Source organism: Pleuronectes platessa, chromosome 6, assembly GCF_947347685.1.
Source record: "Pleuronectes platessa chromosome 6, fPlePla1.1, whole genome shotgun sequence".
In the NCBI taxonomy this organism is placed as follows: Eukaryota; Metazoa; Chordata; class Actinopteri; order Pleuronectiformes; family Pleuronectidae; genus Pleuronectes; species Pleuronectes platessa.
Genome location: NC_070631.1, coordinates 24,221,854 through 24,235,902, shown reverse-complemented (window position 1 = coordinate 24,235,902; position 14,049 = coordinate 24,221,854). Strand labels below are relative to the sequence as shown.

At 43.0% G+C, this 14,049-nt stretch overlaps 1 protein-coding gene and 1 long non-coding RNA gene across 2 annotated transcripts in view; both read left to right on the top strand.

Annotated features, from left to right (window-relative positions):
* Positions 1-495: 495 nt before the first annotated feature.
* Positions 496-7,026, top strand: si:dkey-32e6.3 (uncharacterized). Its single transcript, XM_053424695.1, has 7 exons — positions 496-533; positions 616-905; positions 1,600-1,772; positions 2,510-2,728; positions 2,879-3,039; positions 3,117-3,249; positions 4,345-7,026. Exons 1-7 carry the CDS (start codon positions 496-498, stop codon positions 4,519-4,521), a joined length of 1,191 nt encoding a protein of 396 aa, XP_053280670.1. The 3' UTR covers positions 4,522-7,026.
* A 3,829-nt stretch (positions 7,027-10,855) lies between these two features.
* LOC128442769 (uncharacterized) overlaps positions 10,856-14,049 on the top strand; it is a 35,617-nt gene continuing 32,423 nt past the window's right edge. Inside the window, exon 1 of the long non-coding RNA XR_008338882.1 lies at positions 10,856-11,050. This is a non-coding gene — a long non-coding RNA (uncharacterized LOC128442769). The remainder of the gene's footprint in view (positions 11,051-14,049) is intronic.

The following is a 14,049-nucleotide window of genomic DNA, read 5'->3' as shown; positions in this document are numbered from 1 at the left end:
TTTCAGAGACACATTACAGTAAAAAACAATGTTGTGCTTTTACTCTGAAGATAAAGTTCCAAACAAGAAGTGATTCTGTGAAGGTTTTTCAGCATCAGTGATTCATAAAAGTTATTATTGCTGGCGATGTCATCATGTACCAAAATATACTGTGAATAAGTAAAGAACGACATCAGGGGACTAGAAAATAGATTTTGATGGAGGTATTCATATTTACCTGAAGGAGGAGCTGGGAAATCTCCCCCCCATCCTTTCTGTGATCATTACTTGTGGGCATGGTGGACGTAGAAGAAGACATGAAGACACACTGGCCTGCTCCCACTGACTACTACAGACCACTGCTGGCCATTTTATTAATATCGATCCATTAACTAAATGGGACTGCACTTTATTTGGCCATTATTACCTCACGTGAAGCCCATAAGATGAAGGCGTTTCATATACAGACCTGAGGGTGGCGCTGTTTGATTTGCTTGGTGGTGCACAGCTAGGAACATGAAGAGCAAGACGGCATGGGGTATGAGGAAGAACCGGTAAATAATAAGTCGTATGAGTCAGTGAGCGGAGCCGGTTACTTAGGTTGTTTCAGTCCAGCTCGTTTCTAACCGGAAACAGCCTCCTCATGGCGGACTTCACCGAGAACAGCAGCCGACAAGCGGAACAACACGACGGGACCAACGGCTGCGGTGTCCCCGGGGAGCCTGTGTCCGCGGCCGGGGAGCCCGCGGCGGTGACGGTGCCCTGGGGGCTCCGGTCCTCAAACCTCCACCAGAGGAGAAAGCTCGTGCTGCACCTGGACCTGAACAGCACCGTGGTGGTGTCCGACTCTGTGACGGGGCAGGGCACTGTGGCTGCTCTGGACTACTTCCTCACCACCTGCACCTGGGGAGAGATCAACAAACACGGTAGAGTGGGAATGCACTGGTTCACTGTCACAATGGCTGCTACTGTGTGTGTGTGTCTCTGTCAGGTGATGCACTGGAGCCATTGTTCCTGTGGTGTTGAGTGATCACACCGAACATCCTTTTATTTCACTAGTGACACAAGTGACGACACTTTGTGAACCAACACAACAAGTGAACACGTTATTTGAACCTGACACTTCGATGAGATCTCAATGATGCTGAGCTGTAGCTCATTGTTTCATGATGTGTTAATAATTCAAACATGACAGTAAATATTGAATTAACTTTTTCTCAAATACTGTTTGGTTGACTCTGATCTGACCTGTACCAATTCAAATGTTTTTCGAGAAAAACATAATTATGTATTTGGTAGCTATGCTCCCTGTCCATCCAATATAAACCATCTATCTTTGGTTCATGATAACTGAAGGATTAAGTCATTTCTTAAACCTGCCTTTACTGTAACCAAGTTACATCGGTCCAAATTCATCATGTGCTGTGATTATTTGCCATTGTGTACTAGCATATACTGTATTAAGTAGTGAACAAGATCATTGGACAAGAAAATAGATTTGGATAGAGTATTATTGTCCTGCTGGAGGAGCAGCTGGGGAAACAAACCTCTTCCCACTTTCTGTGATCATCTGCATTTCAAGCCATTAACAAAAACTTTGTTTTACTCACCTCCCTGCAGGAAAATGGGAATGGCTGAGTGACTCGCCGTCCCTGTTCCCACCACGCAAAGATGCAGTTCGTTACTCCGACCAGTTTGGACGGATGCCTGGTTTCACCTCAGGTGCGGGACAACGTTTCCGTGGAGTTCGCGATGAACATCTGGATCAGCTGCGCTGGCCCGAGGGTGTCAAGGCAAGCATTCACACAGGAGAGATGGATCAAGATTATCTATTCAGATCTTTACCCAGCGATGACAACTACTTTTTAGATTCCTATTCACATTTTTAAATCACTTAATGGTTGCGTTACATGATGCAGAGTACAAACAAAACACACAACACAATAATAACAAACGTTGGAAAGAATGCACAGAGTTATTTACTTTTGTTTTAGATTCAGGGACAAGAGCAAATATACGCTGCAACCGTCCAAAACTTTAAACGAGGAGAATCATGCTGCAAATTCCGAAATGATCCACTCTGTTGAGCTCTATACAGAAAAAATACGAAATCAAAAACACATAAAACCTGAAAATGAATGCAACAGCAAAAACAAAAAAGGAAGTTCTCCAGGCTTCTGGGAAGAACGGTGAGTGGAGCAGCTTGAGCTTTAACCTAAGAGATCAGATGAGGGAGGGTGAGGCAAGAGAGTTGGAGTAAAAAATATACTTTTTTTTACATTTGGCATTGGAACCTTTTATATGTTGCCTCTTTACTCCTTTATTCCTCTTTTCCTCCCATCATACAATCTCTCGTCTGGTCCAGCCGGGCCTCCAACCTGTCCCACTTAGTGTTCTCTGAAGACCTCTGGAGAACTTCCTATGTGTGAACACTATTATGTGACACTGCAGAACATTGTAACTTGCAGTCAAATGAACGTATTTTTTTGTGTGTGTTTTACTGACTGCTCCCTCACTTTGCTGTCTGCAGGGAGACCGCGAGCTGTCTGTCAAAGGAGAGGACGGACGGCTGTACCACTGGATCCTCCCGTCCTTCTTCCAGCTGCTCAAAGACCTGGTACAGGAAGGATGGGAATTTGCCATCCTGTTTCGTACGTTTGGATCAGACCTACCTCGTGTGCTGAGAGCTGTGCACAGAGCACTGAATGAAGGGGCTCATCCACTGTTCCCTGATCTGCCTGATCTGAAGGTGAAGTTAAATCATGAGGGTCCATCTACCCAATTTCTTAAAAATACATTCTACTGTGAAGATGATTGATTCACAGATTTGTGTCCTGTCTAAATTCTTCTTGTAAACCAGTGTCTCTCTCTCTCTGACTCTCCTCCTCTCTCCTCTCAGATTAATGTGAATATGACTCCAGGCCAGATCCGCTGTACCAAGAAGGGAATCGTCCTGAGCCGAGCCGAGGACCGCGTGTCGTCTCAAGATGGAGAGAGGGGCCTGTATCAGTACTTCAGCTCAGTCCAGGGGCTGGGGGGCTTTCAGGACCACTTTGAATGGTATGAGTCCATCATTCATGTGGGACTCCCTCCGTCGCCCTTTTCCTAATACTTCTGTTATCTTCTTTCTCATCCAGGTGGTCGACTAATACCTTTTCCATACGGGGGGGGAAGCCATTTTGGGTCGACCCCTTTGACCAGAGTGTTCAGCACATTTTCATAGACGACAACATACGACAGAATGACGAGGAAACCATCGTTCAGCCTAGGGTACTGTCGCTTACGTCTTATTCATCAACATAAATACATCAACGGTTCTTGCCGGAGAGGACTGGAGCTACACTGACAGGCCTTTGGCAACGCTGATTGATATTTACTTTATTTATGTAGCACTTTGCTGAACAATGTTACAATAAATAATAATTTTCCTCACTCTTGCTGAGGGTTAAGGACTGAGGATGTTGCACCATGTCAAGCCTTAAAGGACAAACTTTGTTTTGTGAATATGGGCTATAAAAATAATGTTCGATTGATAGATAAAAGCAAAAGCTCAGTCACCCTTTGTTATGGGGTAGGAGCTGTGAGTAACCAGCAGGGCTCCATCCACATTGAAGAGTTTTCATTTTAGCTGATTTTTTAGACATTATATCTGTAAAAGGGGAATTATGGAATTATTCAACCTGGGCTCCTGATTATTTTTTTTATAAAAAGAGTTTTATAAATGTGGGAGTTTAAATTAATTTTACTTTTGGAATCAGTCCAGTAGATTGTCTCTGCTGGCTCCCTTATACAGCGGCATTGCCTATAATGTAATCTTATGGGACGACTGCAACAGTCCAAGAAATTTCACAATTTTGTCTGAATAACGGCAGACATATTTCACCTGACTTTTCAAAAAGCAAGAGAATTGGTCAACACAACAAGTTTTTATCGCTCTCACGAGTTAAGAACAAATCTGATCGTGCAAACAGCTGTTGCATGTGCTCTAGTGAGTCATGACATGGTCACAGTGAACCAGCCTGAACAACAGCATCCTGTCAGTGTCCCAGGATGATGAACATGTCACAACAAACCATCGTCTCACAACATTCATTCAGTGTAATGTAAGATGTGGTGTTGTTTACACCTTAACTCTTGTGTGTATGTTTGTATCTGTCAGTGAGTTGTTGATACTCTGCAGTCTGGACTTTATACATGCTATGTTCCTTCTATAAGCTACTACTGACACGATTCACCCAGTAAAAACAATGCAGCTCGTTCAGAACCCCGGAAAGTTAACAAACACAACTTTCTTCCTCTTCTCTCTCTCTCCCTGTGTGTGTGTCTGTGTGTGTCTGCGTGTGTGTGTGTGGGTGTGTTTCTCAGATTTTCATGGACGCAGGTGGCGATGACACTCGTCTAGCCTGCACCTCTGAGCTGTACGACATCACCTTGGTCCAGAACGACCTCCTCCGGGCCATCTCTGACCGCAACTATTTCACTGAACATGTCAACATCTGCCTGGAAAACTATGAGAGGAATCTCCAGCAGGGGGCAGGCTAGGACACACTTTGTCTCTATGACAGACTCCAGCATGGGGTACAATAAACCAAGACACTACACCATCCCAGCACAGACTGAGGATGGAGACACAGTCGACTCTAGGCAGGATTATTTAAACGCACTGTTTGAAGACTGAAACACATATGTAGGAGATTATATCTGGGGGAAGGTTACTTGAATCAAAGAGGGATTACTGTTATTATCTTAAGATCAGAGCTTGTAAAAAATGCAAGATAAGTGTGGTTTAAATAGCACCCACTTCATAACTCCAGGACTGCAGCAATGTCGGCTCATAAAAAGAGCACTTAGGTTTGACTTCATCCGCTGTCCTGAGCTAACTGCAGCCAATTGAGGTGCAGACTTCATGGAGCACTGAAGTGGCCAGGGCAGTTTAATATGCACCAAAGGCTCTGAGTTGGACAGCTTATTTGGAGTCAATTATACTCAGAGGTGTTGCATTAGTTGTCTGTAGAGTATTTATTATACTCAGAGTCTGACTCTGTTTTTATTTGATGTCCGTCAGTGTCTGCATTGTTTACATCTGCTCGGAACTGAGAGGTGATACTTGAATATTTCCAGACGACTGAAGAGAGCATCTGATTACCGGGTGTGACTGTGCAGCTCAGGGTGATGCTTCATAATGAAACTGTGAGCTAGATACCATCTGGTTTGACTAAGAATCAACAAACCGCCATGTTACATTTATAAGAGTACACGCCATTTGTACAACCCCGTATGAGAAAAGGTTGGGACGCGATGTTACATTTACAAAACAAACTGAGAACAGTGATTTAGAAATGATCTTTGTCCTGTAAAAACAATACAGAAGCACATTATTTGATGTTTGACCTCATTCATTTTTTTTCTATTTTCAAAATAAATACTTATTTTAATTTAGATTCTTGCAACATATTTCAAAAAAAGGTTTTGATGGTAAGGCATTTACCACTTTGTAATGTTACCATTCCTTTTCACAACAGTGAAAAGACGTTTAGGGATTCAAAACACCGAGTGATGAAGTGTTTCAGGGGTCGTCTTGTCCAAACAAACAAGTCTGAAGGGGTGCAATGGTACGGGGTTTCGTTGTCGACTTTAGCTTTTTTAAATGCTTTTTATGCACTGAAATTCCTCCAGATTCCTTGAATCTTTCAATAATGTTATGCACCGTAGAAGATGAAATATCCAACACATTTGTTGGCAAACTGGCGATCCTCGGCCGATCTTTGCTCCTAAGGAGCTGGGCCTTTCCTGGATGCTGCTTTTGCACCAAATCATGATTACAATCCCCTGTTGACATCACCGTTTTCAAATCACTTCATTTTTTAAATTATTATTCCACCCCTTTAATAGCCCTAAATTACCCCGTCCCCACTTTATTTGGAACATGTTGTTGGCCTGAATGGATTTATATTTACAAATAAATGAGGTTGACCAGACAAAACATAACATATGTTATGTTCATACTGTCTGCAATGAAGTACAAGTCAAATTAAATTTAGAAATCACTGCTGTCTTTATTTTTTATTTTTCATACCGTCCCATCTTGTTGGGGTTGTACATGTAGTCAGTTTAGAGGACTCCATATCTCTGATGCAGAGAGGAGGTAATATCTTGTTGAAGGTCTGACACACAATGTGTTTTTTACTACAGTTTTTATTAATTAACATTATTTGCAATATTTGAAACACTTGATTGTGTTGGTGGAGGTGAATGGTAATTTTAGCGTGAATATATATATACTTCTTGAGATGTATTTATTTTCAAGCTTTCAGGGAGGTTTTTATTTACTTTGTGTTTCTCACGTGAGAGACATGAATGCAAACTATTGATAATTTAAAGAAATGTAATCAAAGCACCATTGAAACCGATGATACAAGGCTTTTCGGATATGTGTGTGAGCAGCACTATGTAGCAGTCTGTGGGCAGTGAGCCTTCCCTCTGTGGACCGAGTTGTACATGTCTTCTTCTACGTCCTCAGATACAGCAGTGCTCAGCAAATGGGCTAAACCATCTGTCAAGATCATCACCAGTTGATTTTCTTTATATATTTTATATTCATGATAATTTGATTATTTCACCATACCAGACTGAGACACAGAACACAGGTGATGATGTCCATCAACAGTCATAGAATCACTTCCTGTTTGTCAATTTGTCTTCAAAGTAAAAACACAATGCTCTTTTTGTTGCTGCAATGCTTTATATTGAGCTGAGTTTTTATTTTGAACAGATGTGAACTTGGGTCTCAAGATTGAGTTGATTACTAACAGACCTCTGAAATAGTGACATGCAAAGTATGAAGCACTGACAGCAGTTCAGCTGTGAGAATGAGCTGGTGATGTAGAGCTCTCCACTGTGTACGAGATGATATTTTGTGGTTCTAAAAACACTGTCATCACAATCAAACCTCATGATCATCATCAAGTGTGATGATGTTTCGCCTCAGAATGCACATCACATGAAAACTAGAAATATTTATTTTTCTTATGTACATGTACTGTTAAATAAACCTATGAAGTTTTGTGTTAATAAAAACTGTTTGGTGTTTTGAATTATTTATCCTCATTTTTCTTTTCTTTTTGAAGTGTTTTTGTAAAGAAATCACAGCAGTTCCAATTGAAGTCTCCATAGTTGAGCTCGTAGCAGAAGAAACTCAGGGACGTCAGACGTTCGTCAGGTAGCCTCAGGTCCTGAGGTTGCAAAATATATCAGGACCCAAATTCCCTTCTATTTGGCCGGCGTCCCACACCTGGAATTGTGTATTTAGACAGAACTGAACCACATACAATTTGAAAACAACTTATATTTAAAGCTCACAGGTGCTAACTGTCAACCAGGAGCATTGCATGAGTAAAATATTATCTAATTAAATTATGTTTAACAATTTTAAACAGGCTTTTTTGTCTCAGTAGGTTGGAGGGGGTGGCGCCCCACCGCTCAGTATTCACCAGCTGCAACTGCTTGTATGTTTGAAGGTCTGACACACTAATTAAGATGCCAACCGTCAGTTGATATTATGGGATGCTAGTGACCACAAGTGGATTTTAGAGACAGATCTCTGACCTTACTGTCATCAGGTGTTTCGACCTTTTAATTACAAGACACCCTCTTCTAAGGCAGGCCCACCACAGGTTGATCAGACCTGGGTGCAGGTCTCTAGCATCTTGGGGCCCAGTTGGGATCTTTCCTCCTGATCCAGAGCCATTGGCTGCAGCGTTCTGCAGTGTGTGATGTTTCTGTTATGGTCTGGTGCAGGTCTTGTCAATAGATCCCCAGATCTCTGAGCAAACTTATGGTTTAGGTTATGTTGCAATGAAGCCCCTGCTGTCAACCTCCACAGGGAAAACTATTGATAAACAACCACGTTGCTCTGCCTCAAATGCCATGTCTGCACATTCACTTCATCAACATTATCCTTCCAGGGTACTGTCAATTCTACAGAGTGGACGACGCGCAGGGTGTTCCACCAGAGTATCCGGTCAGGTCTTAGGGTGGTATACAATATGTGATGGGACTGTAAGTAGTTGGCCCACATCCACCAACATCTCCCAGTCTTGGTCTTGCTCCATCTGACCACTACTGGTCAGTGGAGGAGAACCTTCTGTCCCTGTTCCCCCTCACGGACGAATGTGCATGATATTTTGAATGGCTAGGCATTGGTAGGAGTTCTCCTTGTTTCTATTTTTGTTGCAAGTCATTTGAGTACCTAGTTGTGTCTCCACATATACCTAGCTTGGGAGAAACCTATTTTACAACCAGTGAGGATGTGCCTGAGGAAAGCTGGAGTTCAGCATAGTGGGCAGGATGAATCTTATTCCAGCACTGCTGGAGGTTTTTCAGTGAGGGAAGGACCTCGTAGGGTGATCTAAGAAGGACGCTGATTCTGCTCCACATGTCCTTCTAGCTGATCTTCCCTTTTTCGATCTATTGATATGTTTTATTTTTATTTTTATTTGCCTTTTTATTTAACCAGGTCGGTCCCGTTGAGATACAATTACCTCTTTTCCAAGGGAAGCCTGGCCAAGACAGCAGCATACAAAAAAAAAAAAAAAACAGTCACAAGACACACGGAAATCACATAACACAGATAAAATACATTTGAAAAAAGAAAAAAAAAGATAAGGCACGGGACTAAAGCTCCGGATTCACACCAAAACAAGAACAAGTGCGGTATGAAGCTGCTCCAATTTCTCTCACACGAGTCTTCAAAGTTTCAAGGTTTATGAGCTCCTTTATGTAGTTGTTTTTATGTGAGAGAGAGACCAGGTCAGGTCCACTGGGGATTAATGACAGAAGATGTGTTCAGGGCAAAGGCTGAAATGAATGTGTGTGAATACCTTGCGTCCTGTATCAGAGCAAATCTCCTTATCTAAACATCAGCACTTATCAGCAGTGCTGCAGATACCTGCACTTCTTTCTCTAAGAGGGAACAAAGAGCGGAGGCAGGAGACCAGATGATACAAGAGAAACACTAGTGAGATTAAACACTTCCTGATATGGTTTACAAAACAACAAAGCCAGGTCTGAGGTGAGGTCTTAACAAGCAATTTGTTCTCTTTGTGTTATTGACCTCTTCATTATGGTAGAGGTCAGACACGTTCATTTGTGTCAAGTCATGTGTGGAGTGTGTCACAGGCTGACTGATGGATGATGGTCTCTCTCCTGGCAATCGAGCATTTGAAGATTTTTCTCTTAAAACAGATGGTACAACCGTGTCGCCAAGACGACTGGAGAGAGAACTAGACTATACTAGATTTATTTAGGCTGAGTGAAGTTTTGAATATAGGACATGCACTGATAACATGGCATTGTTAACTTGTTTTGCTCGGGGGGGGGGGGGGGGGGGGGGGGGGCCTGAATATTGGCTATTATTTTCTTTTTCTACACTGTTTAGATACTTCTTATCTCTTGGAATAAAATCCCCATACAGTTACTTCTCCAAAAGAGCGAGAAACTATGTAAAAACTGTACAACTATTAATCAACAAACCTATCCCCACATCCCACACACAACATCCCAAAGTGATAACAATAAATGGAAACTGTTTTTGTTGTCCATGGAGAGCTTCAGTCTCTTCTTTGTTACTCGTTTGGAAATGTAAAAAACATTCTTCAAAAGAATTGAATACATTTCTGTGTAAATGCATTATACTTTTGATTGTGGTACAATTTGTAAGTACACATATCCGTCGAAATAATGAGGACGCTTCATACTGATGTTTTGAGGGTTTATTTTGCCTTTTTGTCTTTCCTCGTACTGACACTGTGAAAATTTAATTTAAAACCGGTTTTACAAAGTTTATTGCTTCTAAAGCTGCGTGAGACAGTAACATCCTTTAAACCAGTGATTCTCAAACTCTAGGTTGGGAATGGTGTGGAATTGTTATCAGGGAAGTATTAGGGCCACATTGAAGATGAAAAAAACATTTAAGTCATAATATAACGAGAATGAAGTCGCGTCAATATATATGAATAAAAGTAATTATATAAAATAAAAAATCGCAAAATTTGAGGCAGAGAAAAAATACGGCCATTGCCTCCTCCACGTAAGAGACAATTTCCCCCGACAATTTCCCCTGCGCACAATCTTTTCAAAGTACGTATTAGTTAAATGCTTAAGGTTTTGAAGTGTTAATGTACCAAAAGATTTAATTTCATTTCATTATTTGTGAAACCTATTATAAAGTAAGGTTTCCCAAGTTTTCCCAAACTGCTCTTCTGAAATTACATGTAGCCTAAAATTACGATATATAATGTTGATTTTCTTATGATAATATTATGACTTATTTTCTTGTAATGTTGTGTTTATTTTCACATAAAATGATGACTGTATTCTTGTAAATTTAAGACTTTATTCTCGAAATGTCTGGATCTGCAATGTGGCCCCAATACTCCACCGTACTCAGGATTGAACTTATTCTGAAAACAACCCACCTGGAGACCCCTTAAGGACCCTTTAGGTTCCCCGGACCCACTTTGGGAACCCTTGCTTTAAACCTTGACCGTTCCATGTTTTGTGGGTTGTCGTGGCTCTCTCAGCCCACATGGGGGCAGCAGTGTCGCTTTTAGTGGCAGCCTCCTCCACCTCCAGGTGAGTGTGGAGTTACCTGACCCTGCTGCCGAGCGGCGGAAGCGTCAAAACAGCGGCACAGACAGTGAGAGAGGCAGCAGTCCTGTGTGCTGGTGAAGCGAGTCGGCTGTTGACACTGGAGGCTGGTGGAGGGACAGCGAGCAGCCTGGCACCGGGGACGCAGCAGCGCTGCTGACGCTCGATGCGCGCTGAGTGAGCGAGCGGAGGGAGGAGAGAGGACGGGAAGAGGAGGCACCAGGGGGGGTGAATTGAGTCAGTGGATGCGAGACGATGGTGAGAGTCTGTGTGTGTGTCTTTGGAGTGTGTCAGTGAACAGTTAAACAGAGGGAGCGATATTCGCGCTCTCTCCATCCTCGGGTGACAAGCTGTTTCCAAACATTTTACGCGCAGCTGCTGCTCCGACGCACGTTCAGAGAGCGTCCACCCTCCGGACAGAAAGGTGAGGACCACCGACTCCTGAACTTTCCACCTGTCTGCCCTGACTCCATGAGCCCATCTGAGCCACACAGCTGCCTGTAGAGTTAGAACCCAAGCAGCTGCGCCTGCCCGGGCACAGCTGGATGGACTTAACATCTGGTGCGTGCGATGTGGCTTCACCCCCGCGCACACGTGCGATGTGGCTTCACCCCCGCGCACACGTGCTCGGGTGGACGGGATGCTCAGGTTGTTGTTGTTGGGTTATTGAGGACCCGCCGGCATCAAATGTGTTTTGAAGGGTCGTGGATACTCACTGTGTGTTTTTAAGTACGAATAAGTCCACGGTTAATGAAGTGGCTGCAGCAATAAAATGGTGGACGAGGCTGGAGCATTTATCGTCCGAAAACCCGAGACTCCATGTCCAGAATACCCCCCCCACAGGTCAGTGAGAAGTGTCATGTTGTTGTCACGAGCTGCCTTTGTCTCTGGATGGTGAATAGTATCCCTCCAGATGTCCACCAGGGACATTGCAGGGACGTACAAAGATGTTTCCTAAGTTTAAGGTGTTTTTTCCCCCCTCAAGTGCAGATTCAATGATTTGGCTGAGGGGGTTGCTGGGCCAACCCATCCAGCTGTTGAGTGAGATGTGTCTTTTCTAGACAAACTAGTGTCATCTGCTGCACTGCCCGACATCTGGATGTGTCTGTCAGTCACTAGAAGGGTCTGTATTCATTCAGCTTTCAGAGAAACCACTAAAGTGCCACTAAATTCTTTTTTAAGTTAAAAAAAAAAAAAAAATTAAGTCCAAGGTGTAGTCAGAAGAGATGTTTGTTTTTAGTCCTCAGCTGAAGAAGAAGAGCAGCAGCACACTACAGCTGTAAGCTCTGGCTCCTTCTATCTGAACAGATTGTTTGTTCTCACTTGTTCCACACCTCCCAGCACCCCTCTCTCCTCTCCTCCCTGTTGCTGCTGCCTTTTCTCATCAGACCTGCGATGTTAGTCCCTAACTTTGTGTGAGTTCATTAGCATAGTGAGGAGTACAGCCTGATGTGCAGCGTCTGGACCTGTCTGTCTGGATCCAACGGAGCAGCAGTGGAGCTGCGGCAGCTCTAGTTGTGCCAGCAAAATGCCACCTTCCATCGGCTCTCACCAGGATGGCAGCGGGCTGCTCTGATGGACCGGGCTCTGCCACCATCAGAGGGACAATGACAAATGGAATGAGCATGAAATTATTCAAATATGAAATTGGCTACTGATGTTGTGTTGGACACAGTGGCTTGTTGGATATAAATGGAAAAATAGCTTATTTTATTTATTTACCTATTATAATATAATCATTGCAAATTGATTACCTTAATAATTAATAGTATGAATCAGGTTCAGTTCTGTTTAGATAAGGAAGAATAGGTCTCTTCTAGTCAGTGTGTGTTTTTTTCAATTTAAAACAGAGTTTAATTTAATTTCAACTCCATTAAATGTTATTCGTATAGCACCAAATCACAACATACATTATCTCGAACAGGAAAACCCAACAGTTCCCATAACGAGCAAACACTTGGCGACTGGGGAGAGAATCAACTTTCAGGAAGAAATCTGTAGAACCAGACCCAGTGCCGTCGGCCATCTGCCTCGACTGCTCAGGGAGAGCGGAGAAAAATGGAGAAGAGAGGAGAGAATATCATAGCTCTGTCAAACTTGTTATAATAAAATCAACAAGTGATATTATGTAACGATGTTGTTAATGACACCCTAATAATAATAATTATAGTAATGATAATAGTTGATTAGTAGTCAGATCTGGATCCTGCAGCTCTGGAGTCAGAGATACCTGCAGAGAAAAAGACAGAGAGAGAGATTTATTTTTTAACATTTATTCTGAGGTTCAATTCACGGGTCAGCGCTCACAGGAGAACACGCAGGTCTGAACCACGTGACAAACTATACAAATGTATTTTTGATGAAGCCGTTTCCCAGGGCAGATCATGACATGTCAGGTCTGCTCTGCCTGTTTTGCCACTTGTCATGTCTCCTCACAGAGATGAGTGTGTGTTCAGCTGTCTTATCTAATGCCCCCTCTCTTACTTCTGCATCATTCATAACATCATTCCCTGGTGGTTTCACGGGGATTTAGTAAAAGTGGCTCTCGTCCTGAAATCTCTTGCTGTGTGTTGCTCGTGTTGTTTGTGATCTAGAAATCAAGACTAGTTGTCCTGCTGAGTTGCCGTAGATTGTGTTTCCCTCTGTTCAAAAAACCCAGTTACACCCGCTAACATCTGGCGTTTGTCTGCAGTGGGAATGGATTCAATTGACCAATGACTCTGCGGTAGACACGGCTTTTTATTGGCTCTGACTCTGATTGGCAGGGACGGAACTGTGACACCTGAGTGAACACGCTAATTTGGTGAAACAGCGAAGTGAGAGAGCACGACATAGACCATGATGCACCGGGGGGAAACAACTCCTCCACTGGCAGTGGGGAAGGAGTCAATCAATTTGACAACACATTTTTTAAATGGCTGAGTATACCTGCTAATTCTAAGTGTAAAAGAGTTATATGAATTGCATTGAAGTTGTGCTGAGCCCTGTATATGTTTGGATTTCTGCGATCCTTTATTTGACGGTCACATACACACTCCCCTTTTCTGTATGTGTATTTTTGTCATTACACATACAGTCATTTGTCGACACTGTTTGGTTGGAGCTGAGCAGCATCAGATACTGTGGTGGGCTCTGGTTCTCAGCAGTTGAACTTTAATACAGAGGCCGCCTGGTGTGCAGTTTGGTGGCTGGCAGCAGGCTCGATGGAACTGTGCCTAATGAGCACTTGTGTGACAACAAATGAATTTGTGGGAATGGAGGAAAATGTTGCAGAACACGATGTGAAGGAGAATAAGAATTGTCCACGAACATTACTTGACCAAATGCATGCTGGGCCGCTTGCTGTCTCTTTGTAGTCACTCTGTGATGTTTTCAGATTCTGTCTTTCTCGGCTGCTACATCGAGGCTGTTTCAAAGGGATGT

Excerpts from the sequence above, each read along its gene's own strand:
- si:dkey-32e6.3 (XM_053424695.1), top strand. The coding sequence starts at position 496 with ATGAAGAGCAAGACGGCATGGGGTATGAGGAAGAACCG. Across the intron at positions 906-1,599 it reads GGGAGAGATCAACAAACACG|GAAAATGGGAATGGCTGAGT; the intron begins GTAGAGTGGGAA and ends ACCTCCCTGCAG. Across the intron at positions 1,773-2,509 it reads GCTGGCCCGAGGGTGTCAAG|GGAGACCGCGAGCTGTCTGT; the intron begins GCAAGCATTCAC and ends TGCTGTCTGCAG.